Source organism: Parasteatoda tepidariorum, chromosome 2 (genome assembly GCF_982258835.1).
Source record: "Parasteatoda tepidariorum strain Cologne lab strain chromosome 2, Ptep-v5.0, whole genome shotgun sequence".
Lineage (NCBI taxonomy): Eukaryota > Metazoa > Arthropoda > Arachnida > Araneae > Theridiidae > Parasteatoda > Parasteatoda tepidariorum.
In genome coordinates, this window is record NC_141756.1 from 56,147,654 (window position 1) to 56,169,151 (window position 21,498).

The 21,498-nt window shown below is 29.2% G+C and overlaps 1 protein-coding gene across 1 annotated transcript in view; it reads right to left on the reverse strand.

Annotated features, from left to right (window-relative positions):
* The window catches only part of LOC110282461 (uncharacterized), a 62,294-nt gene that overhangs the window by 31,029 nt on the left and 9,767 nt on the right, over nucleotides 1–21,498 (reverse strand). Inside the window, exons 4-12 of the mRNA XM_087156578.1 lie at nucleotides 21,350–21,495; nucleotides 19,249–19,418; nucleotides 15,543–15,641; nucleotides 15,096–15,198; nucleotides 13,695–13,776; nucleotides 10,467–10,509; nucleotides 7,679–7,710; nucleotides 7,466–7,577; nucleotides 2,524–2,668 (exon numbers count right to left, since the gene is read on the reverse strand). Of these exons, the coding sequence (XP_087012704.1) occupies nucleotides 2,524–2,668; nucleotides 7,466–7,577; nucleotides 7,679–7,710; nucleotides 10,467–10,509; nucleotides 13,695–13,776; nucleotides 15,096–15,198; nucleotides 15,543–15,641; nucleotides 19,249–19,418; nucleotides 21,350–21,495 (932 nt within the window). The remainder of the gene's footprint in view (nucleotides 1–2,523; nucleotides 2,669–7,465; nucleotides 7,578–7,678; nucleotides 7,711–10,466; nucleotides 10,510–13,694; nucleotides 13,777–15,095; nucleotides 15,199–15,542; nucleotides 15,642–19,248; nucleotides 19,419–21,349; nucleotides 21,496–21,498) is intronic.

The following is a 21,498-nucleotide window of genomic DNA, read 5'->3' on the forward strand; positions in this document are numbered from 1 at the left end:
TGTGGATTTCTAATTTGTTTGGAGTCTTTTTGCATATTTTGTACATTTATTTTTGTTCTAATTCCTTCTACATACTTTGCACATTTGTTTCTGTACTAAATCCTTCGACACATTTTGTGCATAAATTTTTATTCTAAATCTTTCCATAATTTTTGAGCATTTGTTTTGTTCTAAATCCTTCAACATATTCTGTGAAGATGTTTTTGCTCTAAATCCTTCCATGTATTCAGTGCATTAGTTTTAGCACTAAATCCCCTTACTTATTTTGAGCATTTGTTTTTGTTCTAAATCCTTCAACACATTTTGCGCAATAGTTTTTATTCTAAATCCATCAATTCATGCTGTGCACTTATTTGTGTACAAATTAGTCTATTTCATTTTTTAAGTAGCAATCACTTATACGTATGGGATAACTCTTTCAAATATTGCACCATTTAAAATTAATTAAACGTACATTAACAAATAATTAGAAAACAATCATGTCCAAATTTATTGTGATTATGTTTAATTTGTTATAAAAAAATGTTCATCTGTTTTTGTAACTTCAAATTATATATATGCTCAGATTATAAGATACATCGCTTTGAAATGGTAGTTCAGCTGTTTTCTAGAACTCAAAACACACTCCTAAGAAAGAACTTGATTTACTTTCTTTTATTCGAGGAGATTTTTTTTAACTGAAATAAACACGGGCATTCTGAGAAGCCTTTGTGAATACTTTACTTATAATTCCTGGAGAATTTCGAACAGACAATTCTTTTTCTTTGAAATCTGGAAATGCGCAAAAGGGAAACTGTAATACCTTCAGAATAGTACAAAAGATTATAAAAATTTACATTGTGATATCGCGGAGCCATCTGATGTCTTTTGAAAACATAATCCTTATTCGCAAGATTTGTTTTTGCATCTGATTTCATACAAGTGCAATGTGCGTGAATGGATCAAAATTCCATTATGAAGTTATATTTTTTATAGGAAAAAAGCTTTTTTCCGAAATTCTTAAAATCTGTTTTTCAAGAGAGATTACTTATATCCTTTATGCTTATTTCTGTTGAGATTTTGTTCGATATTTACATTTAGACAAATGCAGAAGCTTTTCTTTTTCTCAACTTTAGAATTTAGAACTTTATAAATTATAAGAGTCGTCCTTATTTATAAATAAATTTCATTTATAATTATTATTAAACCTATAAATATGATTCCTTATTCTTCTTTAGAGTAAGTTTTTTTGGAAATTAAATATTCATTTATTCATGTTTATTTTTCATTCGAAAGTAGCCAAACATCCATTTGCCTAAATAAATAATTACTTAAAAGGAAAAAAAACTAATTTGTTTTAGAACAAAATTTAATCACTGTGTCTAATTTTCATATCCACATAACTTAATTTCTAAAAAAAGTGAGAAAAAAAATATCTAAACATAATCAGTGTTCACAGTGTTAAACCACTGATCGTTAATTAAAGTTTTGTAGTCGTTGAGTTGCGGTGTGAGAGTTTACTTTGCATGTGATACAAATTCAAGACAATTTTATTGAAGAAAATTTTTAGAACGATAATTTTTATGGCTGTTGGTGTAGAAAATCAAATAATAGCTTTATAAGTAGTTGAGAAAAATATATATATATCATAATAAATAAATTACAAAAAGGACGAAAAGAAAAAAGAGTAAAAGGAAGAAAATTAAGAACAATAAATTTTATTTACTGCGCATAAGCTGCAGGTCTGCTTATGCGCATAAACTAGAGAACTCATCAAATAAATACAAAATGTAGAGAAAACATGAAAAAAATACGGAATAATGAAAACAGAGAAAAAATAAAATATTTAGCAATAAATAAATAAATAATAGAATAAAAATCAGGTAAAAAATATATACTATCTTAATATCTTCATCAGTTCGCGCGATTATATCAGCAAAAAGGAGTGCTTACTAATATTGTATCAATCAAGATAGTAGCTTTATTTCATGCGAACACGTTTTATACACTATATCTTACAATTAACTAGCTATTAATAGGTTTACAGGTGTTATTTTTTGAAAATATTACTCCATATCGTATATAGTTTATCTGTGATGCTTTGAGGTTGAAATTATATCTTCACTGTTTGTTTAAAATATTAATTTTAGTGAAATATTTCTGACACAAATCTGTCATACACTATTTTGCCTCCTTACAATTAATTTTGCATCTGTATTTAGGTTATCAAAATATAATCACAAAACCACACATAAAATGCTGCAAAATATTGCTGGTTTTTTCAATTTTCATTAAACGTCTTGAACTAGATTATTGGGGAAAGTTCAGCTTTTATTTGATTCACTTTCTTCACAATTTTGTGAGCGAAATTAATTTACTTTTTTTCTTTAACTGAATATTTAGTAGAACATTAACGAAAAAAAATTCAACTTATTACATTCAAAATAAACTACCAATTAAAATAAATTTACAGAAACAACCATAATTTTAATACTTAATTTTTATAATATACTAATACAATTCCAATACGCTAGGTTAACATACTTCCTTCAGATGTATCTAAGATCGGCCTCTTGAAATACTTGATAACAGAGAAAAAGAGTTGTTCTAAAATCTGTATACTTTGAAGAAAAGATATTCCAAGCCACATTCCAATGAATCCACCAACGTAACTAAATATCTCTATGTCCTGAAGGAAAATATTAAAAAAATCATAGCTATTCTCTAGCCATTAATAGGCATTAAATATTTTCAAGTATTTTAGTATCTAACGCTTAGGAGTTGCTAGGGCATTTATCAATATTGCTAAAACTGATATTTTTCTAGGAAACTTATTTTGATATAGCTTTAAAGTTTTTTGAAAATACTGCGATATGTCAGTTGCATGAGGGGGAAATGTTTCGATGTTAATGTTAAAGGAATACTTTTTGAGTTATGAAAAATTTATGATGAAACTTTTTAAGAAATTAAAAATTCTCAGTTCATATTTTTTCTAAAAGTTTCTTCCGAAGAATGCATTAACAGTTAATCACAGTACAAACACGTATATGTAAATATCCTTTGGAAAAACTGAAGTAATATCTTGTTTAGAAGCTGAGAGAAGGTACGACAAAAAGGGTCAGTTTCGGCATTATTGGTGTACGCCCTATCTACTTCCCTTTAATTTGTATTTAATATCCTCCATTTTTAACAAGAAGACTTTTATTTTTAACATTTTCTAAACAGCGCTTCAGGTCCGGAACCTCTTAGAAGCCTAATACAGCCTCTTAAAGGCGCTAAAACAAGGAAAAAAAATTCAAGCTTCATTTATATTTACAAAAATTTCACCCCAATGGAATATACAAGTACAGAAAAAAATTTCAAATAAAATAGTCTATTTTTTTGGTAAAATAAAAGCAATGAAAATTAATACTATTAAATTCATAATGCATTACTTAGGGCTTATGCCTAAATCTTAATGCTAATCATTATTCACATTCACTAAAAAAATTAATTATAAATCATTTTTCCAACGAACTGCATAACATTTATTATAAAGTTTATTTTGAATTTGTAGTATTTATGTAAAAAAGAAAATTCGAATACTGTTTGAAAATACAACGATTATTTCTTAGAATTAATCTTAATAATAACAAAAGTCAAATAATGAAATTTGTCAATTGTAAGTTATTTTAGATTGGAAACTGGATTTGGTGAAAAACTGGATTTGTGCAAGTTATTATATTATCCTGGAGAGTTCAAAGTTTATACTTAATAAATGTCTGAAATTTAAATACAACATTTTAATTCGATGATTTTTTATAGAAATTACTGACGTTTATTAAATATTATTGGTGGAGTTTGTTGGCTAGTTATAAAATGTTTAGCCACAAATTCACCCGAATTGGATTTCGATATGACAAAAACATCAATCTGGAAAACTAAAAGATTTCTATGTAATATTCATTTTTATAATTTTAATACATGATTGACTCATGTATGTAATTGTATAAAATTTGATTACATTTTTGGATACACATTGTTTTTAATCAAATTGGAAAAAATATACGTCCATTTGCTTTTTAAATAGATAAATATTGCTCTAATCTCTGTTTATTCTATTTTAATTTATATTTATTTCACTTAATATAGTACTTAAATAAGCGTTTTAGAAATATTAGAATTCCATGTTTATTTATAGTTAATTATTAATTAGTTTATTTAAATATTTAATAATAATATTCTTAAAATATTTATTTTCATTGTGTACGTTTATTAATGTAAATATTCTCTTCCTTTTTAATAATTAACTCCAAAAAATTAAAATTAATATTATCTTCGATGAACGAACGGAAACGAAGGTATAACGGAAGTATAACGAAGGAAAATTAATTCCTTAAGGATTAATATTGTATGACAAAAATATATAATTTTGACTATTAAAGATAATATAGTCAACAAAAATCTAAAACCAAATTTGTTATTTGGAGTATAAATTTTTTCATTATAGTGCACGTTAGCCAGAAGCAAATAGCTAGACGAAAATTAGATTCCAGTGTTATTCCATCTGTTTGAATAAAAAATGTTTTCAATCTAAGTATAATTCTTAAAAAGATATATATTATTTAGAATTTCCCAGTAATGAAATTTGCAATTATGTACATTTTTATAATCATAAGAACAATTCTATTACTTTGTCATTTAGTTTAGATATTGTAATGTTATTAAAGAGATCTAGGAAATAATAATCCATGAAATACCTTCTTTAATATTGTTAATAATTTCGTCGAGGTTGTTGAAAAAAAAAGTGCCAGATTTAGCTACGTAAGTATTAGACCCATAATTGTGATTGCTCAGAATTTAATAATAATTTTTTGAAATATTAGACCGATAATTAAAATTTGAAATAGTGCATTTCCAACTTTTTTTAAACTCTTTTACAAAGCTAAAAAATTTTAATGATAAGATTTTTAAATTAAATTTTTATCTTTGTTAATCAATGTTAACTTTATCCAGAACTAAAATTCTTTGCAGTTGCTTAATAAATTGTGTATTATTATGAAGTTGCTTATAAGATTAATTGTAGAAGTATTAGTTGAATTTTCACAGTTACTTACATTCCCCTTATTATTATTAAGAATTAAAGTTTTCAAACAATGATATACATCCCATTTCCATTCTGTAAGCAATCCTAAAGGTTAGGAGAATCTATTGAAAATTTTTAGATAAAAATTATTGAGATTATTTAGAAAGCCTTTTAGAAATTTTAGAAAGCTTCTCTAAATTTTCTATAACATTCAAACTACCAGTAATAATATGTTTATGATACTTTCGAACTTATTAAATCTTAATTTCTTAAATTTTTATTTAAAATTTTATCTTCAAATTTTATCTCTTATAGGTTCTAAAAAAGTCATAATTATTATCTCTCTCTTTACAATGAGTAAGAAGAAAAATCTTCTTACGAGATATACTCTGATTCGCAATCGATTTTATTTTCTAAGTACTATTTTTTTAATTCATGTTCTGTTTTAAAATGTCTGTTTAACTGCAAAATTTTTTTGTCATTTATTTATTCAACATGATAGCCTTCTTTTAAGAATATGTTTTCAAATTTTAATTTCATAGATCAAAATAAATTGTATTCTCTGAATATATCTCCAAAACAATCATATTTCTATATTTTTCCAAAAACAATCATATTGCTATATTTTTCCAAGAGATAAAATTGTTAATTCTTTTCTGATTGCAAGGGAATTTAAATGTAAAATTTGTTTGAAATTGTTATTTGAATTTACACAGAGAATAAGCAGAAATTTATTTTATTTATTTTCAAATAAACCTAATAAAATATACTTTATTAAATTATTCTTTTGATTGAGACTTCGTCTTTAACATTATTCAGTTTTATTACGTTAAGAACATAAAAACGTTTTTGTTTACGTGGTATAACAGCTTCCAGCTTTCTTTAATTAAGACCCAAGTTAAACTAAGCTTCAATATTGACCAACATTATAATAATTAAATATACTTTCATTATCTCGTATATTTTTGAAGTTTGCTTAAAAGTTACGTTGCTTTGAAAGGTTTACATTTGAAATTTTTTTTTAAGATTTACGTAAGTATTTTTGGTTGTTCACAAATACATTCCATTACATAAATTTTATTTAGATCAACAAAAACTCTGATATAATTTAATTTTTTTTAAAAAAAAATGATGCAACAATCAAAATTAAGAATTTAACATTAAATGTTTTACAAGAACTAAATAAAAATAACGTGAAAAAAATCTTACACTATTGTCTTTCTCATTTTATTTATAACTTACTAATGAACTAAATTTTTTGCGAACATAAAAAAAATTTGTCTTTTCTTTTCTTTCGTTCTTGTTCCTTTTTTATTTAGAAAAACGCTTACGAGCTATTATCTTTGTTTAGTCAACATTAAAATTTTTACAAATTTAATGTATTCTCCCACTTTCCCTTAAGTAAAAATAAATTATTTTTATGACAATAACTTTCATGACTTGAAAACTTTAATGAATTATCTTTATAATAATATCAGTTTAATTCATAAATATCTTCCAATTATTAAAAGAATAATCAACATTACGTCCCGTCTTCAGAAAAAGAAAGAGGCGTGAATTAGATGCCTCATTCATTTGTATAATAATGGTTCTAAGCCAGCAATTCCCATATGGTGTTCCCCGAACCTTAGGATTCCGTGAAAAGATTACAAGGATTCCGAGAAGTAGGATTTTTTTTTTACCAGTGATGATTTTTGAAATCTGTAATTAAATTTATATGCGATTAATAATACATTATTTAGTAAATTTTACCGTTATTTTTATGAAATTGTTTCATGGAAATGCGCTTAAAGAAAAAAATTCCAAAGCAATTTCTTTCTTATAAAATTATAATAAGACAATTATGAGAAGGATATTCATTTTTGAAAAATTCTTTTAGTATTTCAAATCTAATAAATATGAACAAATTCAACAATGATGCAGTGTGTTTTTCTGAAAACCATTCTCAACCGTTATTTTCTTCCTTTTTTTATTTTAATGTAAACCATATTTCAGCTTATTCATTTTCAGTTAAACCATGCAATAAAATAAATTAAGAACTCAACTAGACGCTGCTCCAAACCGGTGATTTTAACTGTCTAACATAACAACCAATTGATAAAACGATATGATGAAAAAATTTCACTTTTCATATATTTCCTAAATATTTTCTAAACAGTTCATAAAACTCAGATCATTGTATATTTTCACAATAATTAATGGTTTTTTTTTAATCAATACCTTTACAATTGCTGTTGAAATTTATTCATTAAGTGTCAGGGTTCTGCCAAAAGCTCGCCTATTTCAGGTAAAAAAAAATTGGGAACTGCTGTTCAAAACTATCTAACTATTAATTTATTTTGTTTCATGCATCATTCACAATAAATTACAAACAATATAAATTAAATTTACAACATTGTATTTAGTATAAAGATAGCATACACGTTGACATTTATTCAATAGTTTAAGATAAGCACTTGCCTCATATTTTGGAACGAAAGTATAATGCATAATCTCATCGTCATAAACATCCACATCTAGGAAAATCAAGTCTCTTTAAAAGAAAATTGTTCAAATAAGTAAAAATAAAATCAATCTAAACATTTATGAACCTTTTAAATATTCATCAACTTAAGGAAAAATTTCAATACTTACGAATTGTTTAAAGTATCTTCATGGAAGTCTCTCTGAAAAAAATACAACCACATTAATCAAAAAGTCACTTATCAATCAAAAAAGCTTATTATATTAAGTTCAATCTTTAGAAAGTCTACATCTCAACACATATTTACAAAGAGTAATTCCCTTCCTGCTTTATTTTGACGGGGAAAAAACATATTAAAAATAATAAGGGAGGTGCCATAAACTTAAAAAAAGTGTCCCATCGAAATGACGCCACTTCTGCTGACTATAGCTAAAATATATCCGTCATGTTTATTTAAGACTTGGAATGATGTTTCGCTTGTTTTACTATACCTTGGCCAGCGTTTCAGTGATGGCTGTCTTCAATTATGCCACACACTGAAACTGCTACTTTTTGGTATAAGATCAACTGAATATAGCCCTTACGTTTTCTTGAGGATGTGGGTCAGGTAAAAGGGCAAGTCATCCATGGAAAGTGGCATATTATCCAACACCCAACACTAAGAAGATTTTGTAACGTAAATGAAGGTAATATCTTGCTGGAAAATCCGACTTGGTTAAAGTAATTTTAGCTCAAAACTAGCAATAAATCCATTTCTAGAAATTTTTTATTATCTGCAGTCTTCATACAACTTGAGAGAGAAGCTAGAAGCTACGTTATGTTAAATGCCATATCTGAAGCCATCTCACGCAATTAATGAGCCTCCACATACTGTGCCTAGAAGAAATCTTCCTTTCTTTTTCCAATGTTATTGTAATGGCACACAAAACTGTCTGGATCATCTTAATTCGTTTATTTCTTATTCTTCTTTGTTTGTGGCTATCTCTTGACATTGGTTATTGCTATATTTAAATAACGCAAATTTCTTGTAGGTTATAGAACATGAAACAGTAGACGAGAAAGAAAAAAGAAAAAAACTCTTTCAAAAATGGTCTGCTATGAGGAGATTTTTAATATACTGACTTTGGCTATGAGAGTAAATTTGTCATTGAACCTAAACCAGAAGGTATTAGGGCTACAGATTAAATGGGCTTCTAGCAGTTTTTGATAAAAGGCATTTGAAGGCAATATTGCAGTCTTTTTCCAACAAAAAAATTCACATTCTCTTCCGCTGCGAAGTCTTCAAAGTTTTGGATAATAGTGTGCCCGTCATAAATTACGTATTCTTTTCTTGACGTCAATCCCCTAGAAAGCGTGAAGAGTTATCCTAAATAAGGCTGTATATGCAACAAAGAAGCAATCTTAGTCTGATGCAGAATTGAAGACAGCCATCATTAAAACTTGACAAAAGATTGATGCTATCGTCTATTGTATATATACTACAGTCAAACCCCGTAATAGTGAACACGGCTTATAGTGAACTCCCGGATATAGTGATCGAAATGCTCGGTCCCGTGCCTTGCTATACTCTTATAATGCTATTTTTAGTGGATATAGTGAACCAAAAAAGTGAGGAAGTTGGATATAATGAACTTTTTTCTGTCTTCGACCGATTTCCCCCCCCCCCATTTTCTTTGTAATAATTTTGAAATTTGTACTTCAAAATAAGTACATATACCGATTTTTAAAACCATCTATAGAAACTACTTTTATGTGCTCGAATGGACAGGTTTGAAAAGCGGAATAACAGAAATTCAGGAAAAATTATCTGAGAGTCGGGAAGTGTTTCCATATCTGATGTTGAGGATTGCTCATCAGCTAAAGATTACTAATTTTTATTTGTACGCAAGACGAAGAGTGATGAAAAATAACACATTTTTTGCTACTACATAATATTTTTCAGTCATTAAAATGAATATAATGTAATAAAAGGGAGGAGTTTGGGAACCATTAGTGAAATTACCTGCGCAACGGATATAGTGAACTCCCGGTTATAGTGAACCAAAATTTCGGTCTGTTGAAGGTACACTATAGCGGGGTTTGACTGTATATAGAATTATATAAATATAATATATATATATATATATATATATATATATATATATATATATATATATATATATATATATATATATATATATATATATATATATATATATATATATATATATATATATATATATATATATATATATATATATATATATATATATATATATATATATATATATATATATATATATAAATAATTCCGTGATATTAAAAGTACCAATATTGACTCAACCAGTTTGTTATTTTCTCTGAATCATAAATAATGGTTAGTAATACCTTAATGCTTAAAATACCTGGTTCTACTCTTAACTCATTAAATGTGTAATGCTGTTAAATCTGTGTGTAATTTAGTGTATTTTTAATAGTGTATGGACAGTACTGATTAATTATTTTTTTTTATTCATCCTACGCGAAGAATGAGTATTCAGCTAGTTAATATATAAGACGATATACAAAAAGAACATTTGGAAAATTTAAAAATATTATTTTACATTAAAAAGTAAAAATCGATAAGTTTATTTCATCTTTTCACTGAAACAGAATAGGGATTTGCTCCAATCTACGTTTTTATCGTAGGATCATTAATTACAGTCAAATAGTATTAGATTGTGGGAGTTGTTGAAGATCTTTGTTTTACTACTCAAAAAATGGTTACCTTGACTCTAAAAAGTTCTCTACGAAAGGGAACTTGTGTAGATACTTTACTTGGAAATTGCATTGTTTCTATCGAAATTTCCTTGTAATTACAAAATTATTTAGCATCAAAACACTGTAATACTGTTTTTTATTTAAAGAAGCACATATGAACAATTTGTTAATACTGATACAATAAAATAAAATTCAAAAAGTGATATCGTTTTATCTTACTTTTAGAGGTCTTTCAAATATGTCAGTCTTAAATGTTGTTTTCCTAAAAAAATATTAAGCTTATGTAAAACGATAGAGATAAAAAAAAGCAGAAATTAGAGCTGTGACATAATTATAATTTTAATATGATTTTATTTTTATATAATTATAATCATTATAAACAAACACTTTATTGTAATTGATAAAAAGTAAAATCAGTCGACGTTTCAGAATTTTAAATTTTTTAAGTTTATTTTAAATTTCTTTCATCTGAATGATTAGATTTAGATTAGATGTAGTGTTATTACAAAAACAATTCAAGAGAAAGTGTTAAACCACGGAACAGTTTCCAATTTTCTATTTTTTTACGAAGAAAGTGATTATTCAAACATGTTTCCAATTTTAAGGGAAATACAATATATGTTTGTCTATTAACGTAAATTTTTTAACTCATTAGGTAACGCTCCTTTTTTTCTAAGCTTGCTAGTTGATTGAATTTCAATATTAAGACTAATGAAACTTCTGTAACCTGTAGCCTGAATAAACTGGTCCTAGTTATTAAAAACGTATTATGAAAGAATATCTCCAGTATTTATTGCTCTACTACGTGTTTAATTTTTTTGTACTAACCTTGTGTGCAAATTGTGAGGTAGCCCGAACAAAGTATTCGTACAATTTGCGTGACTTCTTAAGATTTTCTAATGAATTCAATGAACTTTCATATTATTGGATGTGTAGCTTCTACATAATTGTTCGTTCAAGAATTATCATTTAAAATTTTTCAAAAATATTCCATACTTTAGAAGGGAATATTGGTGTTTTCCAGATACCTCTGTGATTTGGTCTTTAAATATGATTGCCAATCAAAACCATTCAGACCAGTTGAAAATAGCTAAGTTTTTACGACACTCATTAAATGCTTATATTTCGACTTCATATATTTATATTTCTTGGTGAGGATGTCCCCAACCAAATTTACGCCATTCATAGAATGGGAAAAAAAGTTAAAAAAATTCAATTAATATATATATATATATATATATAAATGTATTGACTTGTATATAAATGTATTATGTATTGACAGTTGACTATAAATCTAAACGCAACAATGATAATTTAATTTTTTAAAGTAAGACGAAAATTACTTTTTGTCTAAATTTTTAAAAATAAACTTTAGAAACAGCCTTGTAATCTCTTAAAAACAACTGTACAATAAACTTACATTGTGATTTTTCAAAATAAATAACTTCGGAATAAAATTTACATTGTGAAATTTCAAAAACATTCAATTTCGATTTCGAAACGGTATCGAGTCCAAAACGACGAGACCAAAATGGTGGGATCAATATGCCATGGGCTGTGCTATCAGTCCCTGAAGTTTCAATCCTGTCATTACCTTCACTTTTTTATTCGTATAATTTTAATATTCACAGTAATTTTGAACAGTTTAATACAATCTTCAAACACACTGAAAACATAGAAGTTCGAGGAAAAATTCGTGTTTTAAAATTCGTGTTTTAAAATTTGTACTAAATTTTTTTCTTAATAGCAAATAGTAAAAAACAAGAGTTAAGATCTTTTCTTTTAAATAAATTTAATTATTAATAATCATAAATTCATACATTAACAGTAATTACGAATCGTTTTTACTACGAAAATACCTCAAGGAAAGTCCAAGCATTTTTTTAACATTATTTGAAGTGTTTGAAATGAGGTTAACTTTATAAGACACATTCCAGACGATCCGTGGCAAAAAATGGGACCAATATACTCAACATCAACTTTATGCTGATATTGACTGCAGGGGGAAAATCATTGAAATTCTTAAATATACCCTGGATGATCTGCTTGCCCCTGCGAGTACACCTGACTAATTTTATCTGGTTTTATTTTTCAAACTTTCGGCTTTTAGGTTTTCTGGTTTTAAATATCTGCTTTTAATATTTTACCTCGGCACTTACCTTTTCCATGACTTTGTTCTCCCCTTGAACTGGCATCTTCATTATACATAGGACATTCGAAATGAAATCTTGCTCTTGGTCAACTTCAGCACCCTCTGTCCTATCTGGTGTCATCTTTGTGTGTTTATCCTTTTAGTGAAACTTTGGTTTACCTTAGAACATTTTTAATCTTAGAGGCACTTAGTCTTGAAAGGGAGACACTTGAACTTTTAGTCGACTATTTTAATTATTCTATTAATCTTATCCTAGTCTTATTTGTTTCTAATGTGGTTTTTCATATTTTACCATTTGATGTTTTACCTGACCTTACTTTTATATGTTTTTACCTGTATTTTTGACACTTTTATTGTCGGTTGATTTTATCTACTTTGATGTTTTGAGCACTTTAAATTTGTGTACTGTTTTATTTTTATTTTATTTTTTCGATTTTGGGATTTTTCCTATGTGTTTCAATCATTTTGATTTTGTACTTTTACTTTTCCGTAGTTTTGTAGTGTTTAGTTCACGTGCAAACGGGTGAAACCCTTATCCGCAAACTCCTTCGGGGGTAGGTCGGTTACTATTGGTCTTATAAGACACATTGTTAATTCTGGCCTGTTGCGATCGGACCAATTGTATATTTTTTTAGTTTATTTTACTAAATGCCACGGGGGGCTTCGCCGGGACTCTCGACCGGCACATGTGCTGGTCTCCGAAACGCGCCTCCTCTCCTGAGCGTAGGGCTTATCGCGGCGACTACTCACTCCAGTAACTCTCGTATACCCATATTTGGGGAGGACGGGGTTAATTTAATATCTCTTATAAAACACATAGCAAATTAAATGCTACTCTAAAGTATTTTTGTGAGTTTATCAAATATAGGAGGATGAATAAAATACCCATCAATATATTACATAATATCTTCCTGAATTCATAAAGACTATATTGATGTAGAATTTTTGTAATTGTTTTTTTCTCTTTCTTTCTTTTAATCTCTTTTTATTATTTTGCAATTTTAGTTTCCTATAACTAACTTATATCTTTAAGTATAGATTCATGTTACGGAGAAAATATTTTTCTAACCTTTTTCATTCTTGTTTCGAAAATCACTTTCTCTAAAAACAAAAATAGAGAATTTGCTACAAAATGACTGTAAAAACTTATATAAAAGTAACTTATATAAAAGTAACTTATATAAAAGAGAAACGTGATTTTTCTTTTTTATCAAAATTATAAATTAAGTATTCAAAGGGAATTAAGGCCAGCATTTTTTTATTTTGATCTAGATACAACATCAATCACTACTTACAAACATTCCTCCTTGCAATTTTCCGAGCATTCACCAGGTTCTTTATAAGTGCATTCATCATTCACGATTTTCTCATTCATTACTGAAATGTTAATGCGTCTTTTGTCATTTTTTCCTCAGAAACTTCACTATATAAAATTTAGTGTCTACTAACATCGAAAATGGTAGCGATTACTTTTGTACCGAAAGTGATGAAGGAAACACCAGACGGAATTCCTTGTGTAATTAAACATAGAGGACAGTTTTTGATGTCACAGTCACCAAGAATGTCACTATGCACTAATTTTAGTGTAAAGTAGTTGCCACCATTTTCGAATTTCAGTATCACTAAAGCTTGTAATAACAATAATATATTATATACGTAAAAATCAGTAGAGTTACTTTTACGAATTAATTAAAAGTAAAAACAGTCAGTTTAGGATGTATGCACATTCTAATTATTTATTACTACTTACAGCATAATTAAAAACCTACATGCGTTTTGTAACGGTGAACTTCTGCAAATTTAAATGTATAGCAGTGAGCCAGACAACGAATTCACGTCATTTCGTACTCGATTGTGAACAATCTACTGACGATATCAAAAATATGTTAAAATTGGAAGCTAAACATATACATGAATGACTGTAAATGCGCATGAACTTAATTTACGCATTCCCTTTTATTGGTGTTCAGAAGTGAAGTACAAATTTAAAGTAATTATGAATGTTCGAAGTCTTGTTAACTTAAAATATACTGGTTTTTCGCACAATTTCTTTTAGTTGTTCAAAAACGAATTCGGGGCGATTACCTCAGTCTGTAGAATAATTAAATGAGTGGTTATGGCGTTGTTATTACGCGCTTAAGTTAGCCCCAAATTGAGAGTTAAATAACAAAAAAAAACGAGTTTGAAGCGATATCAATTGAAAATTTGCAAATGTACTTAAAATTCATAAATTTCCACTTGTCTGTCATCCTATATTTGATAAAGATATATATGTCATACTCCTTATTTTATTCTCTTAAAAACTTAGGTGAACACACGTACTTCAGCTTGCTCTTATTTTACAATAACCTAAAATATAATTACATTATGACACAAAGGCAATGACAGAAAATATTCTGTTACCTTCATACCAAATATGATAATTAGAAATAAGAACGCATTTCTTCTGAAATCTAGGATTTATTTATATTCGCTATTTTAAAACATTGCAACTTAACATCACTTTTTATACCTTTCAAGCTCATGCTTTAGTTTTTTTTATCTTGACTTAAAATTGAAATATTCAATGAAAATGGTACGGACATCGCCACTGCTGCAGAAATTTTTCGAAAAAACCTATTTTCAGATCCATTAAACACTAAAATATGGTTTTATAATATGTGATAAAATTAGGTAATTTTGAATAGCCCACCTACCTTTTCCGCTGCATATTTCCGTTTTAGAAGGGTAATTAAATTCAATAAAAGAGCAATTGCTGCATTTCTTGTAGTAATCAACGTAGCATTTTTCACGACACATCTGAAACAAGAAAACTGATTCTTTATTTTTTACTACTACTATTATATTTTTAACTGCTTGTAATAACAAAAAACAAAAGAAAGAAAGAAAATATTTAACTCACTTTGTAAAATAAATATTTTACAAACATTAAAATTGACCATACACCTATCAAACTCTTGTATGTCATTTTAAATCCTTAAGAGCTAAATTAAGCAAAATCACTGAAAGTGATGGGTAGATGCTATAAAAACTAATATTAAGTAATTAAGTGCAATTGCAACTGCGTTGGATAATTCTCATTATTTTTCAGAAAGAGAGAGATGAGGTGAGAGTTCTCAGATTACTCATTTAAAAATATTTACCTGTTTTGAGCGAACTCCAGTATAGTTATTTTTTCTCCAGATATCTACGTAGTCTAAGCAATCTGTGTCATAGGGAGAACCCAATCTTTCATCTTCTCTCTAGTGATTGGTAAAAGAACGCATTTATTCATTGTATTGTACTATATATTTTAAGTGCTAAAAATATCAAAAGAAACTTTAAAAAATTTCCTGAGAAAATGTACTTTTTGAAATAAAAATAATCGTAGTATGACAGAATATAGGGGAGAGTGGAAGGAAGTCGGGTACCCCGAGTTTGCGAAATTAATTCTATTTTCTAGCTGTCAAACTCTTATTTACTCCTCGGATCCACAGCTCATGTAGGCCCTTGGCCTCCTTTACTATGCAGCTCCACTTTTTCCTGTCCTTGACCTTTATCTTAAAATTTTTGATTTTCATTTTTTCCAAATTTCTTTCTTTCTCATCAAGCTATTTTTTTTTCAGGGTGTCTGACATTTTTCTTTTCCTCCAGTTTTATTTAATAGATTTTTTTTGTTGCTCTTTTTTCTCTCATTCGCTTCAGATGACCGAACCATTGTATTCTTTTTTCTTTTTATCACTCTAAAAAAGTGCAACTAAAAGCTGACAACACATTTTTCTAGTCAAGAAGAAAGTTCTGCCATATTTGGCGTGTTGTTTTCGATTAACTCATGGCATTTGTGTAGATAAGTGTGTTTTACTATATCAACTCTCTAATGTTCTCCCTTTTTTATCCTATCCTTATCAATTGGTCAATACAGTTTTAAAATTTTTTTTGACCAGTTTATTATACGTTTACTAAAGATTTATTCTCTAAGAAACAGTAAGGAATTAGCCCGATAGGTAGCACTTTATTGTTTCGTTTCAATATCTGCTATTAGCAGTATAAAACTGATAACTACTCGATCCGGCACCCCTCAACCACCTATACAGGTCCCAGGACCTCCTCTATGCTGGACTCAGGAAAGCTGCAAAACTGCATAGGAAAAAGATAACTAAAAGAAGGTGCAAAGGCTTTACTGTCCCCAGGATAAAATTTTCCTGTGTGCGCTATCCTCAAATCACAGAAAGCCTTATTTTCATATTTTGTGGAATGTTTTTTTTCTAATGGCAGGCACTGAACTTTTACGTCCTTCGCCTAGGAGGATGCCGGAAGTATTACTCATTTAACGTTACCCAGCGGGCACCTGAGAACCTAAGTCTCAGAGGCGAGCAACAATACCCACTCAACACTGCCACAGATTCCCGTTTATAGGGTGGGCCACATTCACACATCACACAATAGAGAACGACACACAGAGAGAAACATCCATGCCCCGAGTGGGATTCGAACCCGCAGCCATTAGCTTCGTAGTCTGTGACGCTAATCGCTCTGCCGTCTGGCCGGCACTTCGAAGAATGTTTGAAGACACTTTAAATAAAATAAAATTAAATTTAGATATAAAGTAAATCTCTGAAATTGTTCTTTTGAAAAAACATTAATAAACACTGTTTTTTTGTAAAAAAAAATTTAAATTGGCCCTCAGTAGAACTAAATCCCAGGACAATTGCACATATACTTTGCCTCCTGAGTACGGCCTTGAATACATAACGCTACATGTAAATTACATGCATTGTTTTCTTAAATTATCTTATAAAATAAAAATGTCGGCTATTTCTTCCCTGAAATTCTAGTATTTCAGAATTACCATAGTGGGGTACCTAGCGGGGTTAGATAAAACCGGATGGTTTGGCTCTATCTAGAAAAGCAAATATAAAAAAGTATTACATCTATGACTTTGAGAGAATAATATATTGTATGCAGCTAAGAAATGAATATCTTGATTAGATCAGAGAGTCTGTATGTCGAACAGTCTAGCCCCAACAGACCCTTGAATCTTAGCTACCCTGTATTACCCCACCTTCTCCTACATATAATATGTAAAGCATATATAATATGTATGTATATGTCAGTTATTATAAGTACAACAGCAAATATGCAAGCTGCTTTTAATACCTCGGAGCTAAATAATAATAGCAAATATAATGTAACTATATTATCCATACGATTAAAATCAATGGAGTAAAATGTATTGATATATAGTTATGCTTTAGAAATAAAGAGAGTTTAAGTGAAGCAAAAATGTTAAAGTTAAAATATTTCAATGTTAATGATAAAGTTTGAAGCAAACTATAAGTTAATGATAAATTATAATTAATTGCTTTAAGGCTTTGAAGTAAAATGTTTCTATACTGTAAAATTTGAGAGAAATCCAGTATGCTAATAAATTAGATCACTTTTCAATAACTTTTATTTCTGTACTAACATACTTATTTAATGGTTCAAGAGCCTAACCACAAATATGCTATTAAGTTTGAGCAGAAGAAACTGCAAGTTATAACATACTTTCTCAATATATGTTTTCGAAATAATAAGTAATACGTTTTTAAACATATTCTCAATATATTTAAAAACATATCTCAAATTTCTAATATCAGAAACACAATGAAATTTGCAGGATTACGATCAAACATACAATTTAATGCCCATTGCGGATGACGTCACTCCACTGTGCCTCTACTAATTTACATATTGTAGTCTTACTTAGCAACATTTTTTAATAACCTATTCAAAGTTCATAGAAATTTGCTTATTCTTTGGAGAGTTGTCGCTATTTCGCACAAAAAGTCGATTCTCTTTTTCTGTTTGCTTAAAATAAAATTATTTAAAATCTAGCAATTCGCTATATTTCCCCTTCAATTTGAAAACAAAAATTGGACGACTAATGTTATTTTGATAGAATCTCAAAAAAGTGTTAAAACTATCAAATATATCATGGAATAAAATTCAGATTAACATTCTGAAATTACGCGAGAGAAATATTTTCTAATTCACCTCAACAGGTGGGGTCGATTTTTGCGTCGCTAGATGCCACGATTTTAGTGTCACATTAAACACTACTATTTTATTTTATTATATATTTTATAACTGACGTTGAACAGCAGAACCAATTTTATAGGTTTACGACTACTAATGTTCAACTCCGTAGCCTTGTAATTTTGAACCCAATCCAGAAGACAAGGGAGCTCATGGATCGAGTATTGGGAGAAATTTGCCTTCGCGGAGGACTTTTCGATGGAACTAACAAGCATTTGCGTTACATGGAGGGGAAGACCACGAGAACTTGCTATGGTTAACCTGACGGCAAGGGGACTCTAACCTACGATCCGTCTGCCACTGAGGATATTTTACGTCAGCACTGTGGTCGGTGAAGACGGATGTGGAATTCGTATCGATTGGGAATCGAACCCGGTTCGCCGCAATGGAAGGCGAAGGCTCTATCCCCCGAGCCATCGCGGCTCTAAACACTATTTACGTTTTTTCTCGAATTTACTTGCATTTTTCGAGATATCTCTTTTCGAAACAATTTGCAATCCATATTCATTTTGTGAGCTCAGCTACATTCAAGAACCGTATAACAAATGCCTATTGGATGTTTACATGGAGATATTGCTTCCTGGAGAATCAAAATCGGCACCGGGTTTCCATTTCAAAATTTTTTAAATTGCCTCCACCCCCACTGGGTAAGGACAAGGAGTCGAGTTTGGTATTATTAAATGTATTCGTTAAACGTCTATCTTAAGATTTTTGATCAGATGCTAACTTCTCGAAAGCATTTTTATTCTTTTTGGACACCCTGTACACAACAGTATGAATATAATTACTTACAATGTAAACATCAATTATGTACTGCTTTCCAGGTCTTAAAAAGTAACCTCTGTGAAAGGGATTTACTGCATCGTATGGCGAATGAACAGCAATAAAAATACCTGGTGGAACATTAGGTTCAAATACGTCGTCAACTTGGGGGTTAAAAATAAATCTGTCAGATGTCCAGTCTAAAATTTAAAAAAAGAGAATTTGTAGTTTACACATTTTACAAAACTCAATAATTAATTCCAAAATAATAATTAAAAACAAATAAGTTATTTCACAGCATTCATTATTGTGTCCCGGTTAACCCATCATGGCAATCATGACAACTGAGGCTGATTTTTGGGAATCTTTTTATACTTCAAAAAATTCAAATGATTTTTTAATGATATCTCTTGTGTCCCACCCGTCCCCAATGTTTAGAAATCTATTCGAGTTAATTTTTGCCCCCATCACAGCTTTTCTTTATCTGCCTTTTTTTTATTAGTTTGTTCAAGCTTTTTCCCCAGTACCTAATGGCTACGCCAATTCAAATGTGTTTAATCTCTTTACTTTATTATTCTGTCGTTTGGTGTTTAGACTCTGATTAAGTTTTATACAACCGAAGGTTTATATAAAGTGATTCTACAATCGTTTGACAAGTTGGATAGGTGGTTGAGAGTACTAAAACATGCATTTTTTGTATATGAATGTAATGTCTAAAGTGATATGTTAAGGCTTGAACTCACAAAATTGCACAGGATGAAAAATGTGGTAATTTAGTAAATCACAATACAAAGTGATTCTTTCGACATTAATACAGTATTCACAATTAATGTTCCAAATTATGACCACTAACATCGCATGCTTGCATTATAATTGCGACCAACTAAAACTAAGTTGTTGTTGTTGTTCATTTACGTTGCACTAGAGCTGCACAATGGGCTTTTGGCGACGGCCTGGAAACATCCCTGAGGATGATCCGAAGACATGCCATCACAATTTAGATCCTCTGCAGAGGGGATGGCACCCCCGCTTCGGTAGCCCGACGACCTGCACTCGAAGTCGAGCACTTTACGGTAGAACAGTTTAACGAGGACCAATACCGCACACTCTCGGTCCCTACACAGGCTGATCCAAGTGGTCACCCACCCGCACACTGACCGTAGCCAGTGATGCTTGAATTCGGTGATTTGCAGAGAACCGTGTCTTAACGATCAGTCCACTGCGGGACAACTACAAACTACGAGAAAAATCTCTAAAAAAGGGGGGGACGAGTCGTTAAAGACCATTCGATTGTAAATTAGCATCAAGCTCTTAGCCAAGTCGAAGTATTGAAATAGCAACGAATAATAAATATTAGTGGTAAACAATCTATAACGATTACCTTTTTATATAGTATAACAGTTCAAATTAATAAGGAATTTATCTCTCCTGAAACTTTGACATTTTATTATTAATTTTTATTTAAATGCTATGATTTACATCTGTCAACTTCCCTTTCTCGTATTTTTTTTATTTTACTTATAGACTTCTGTTGCCTTTGACATTAGTCAAACACTAGCTTATAAAATGAATATCTCGAGAGAGAATTTTTTTTTTTCTGCAGCAATGGATAAATAATAATTTTTTAAGCAAATAAAGTAAAACAATTTATCAAAAAAGCACTCAGATGAAATAACTTTTAAGAAAATTTAAATTTTGAAAAGTTTAAAATAGTCCTTTCAGTGCTTTAAATTTTAACACTTAGTTGCGTTTAAGTGGGCAATAGGTCAGCCAATATGTTTTTTTCTTGCTGCAAGTTTAAAATGTGATAATTTCTAAAATATTAATGGAATGTTAAATTTTCTTATACCATCGAACTTCTGCAGGTACAGTCTTCTACAGACCTTCTCAATTTCTGGTTTTTAAGTCTTTGTATATTCTGCGCAGCTAAAGAAAAAGTAACGTGCAGCAATTATTTGCCTGTTTTGGATATTTACATTTGTCTTAATTCAAATGTGGCCCATTAAAACATATTTAAACTTCTAGATTTTATTTGCACAAGTTAAGCAATACCACTTATCAAAATTAAACCACAGAAAGAAAGTAAAGAACAAAAATCGAACGGTTTTTAAATTTACCAAGATGCACTTACGTGGTTTCTCATTTTTAACGTTAAGAGCTGTCCACGGTTTAAGATCACTTTCCACATTAGAGTTTATTGAAAAACAATAGGAATATTCATCAAAATGAGAAAACCTTTGCCTTGGAAGAGGAACTGCTGATCTGGTAGGGAAAGAGCTG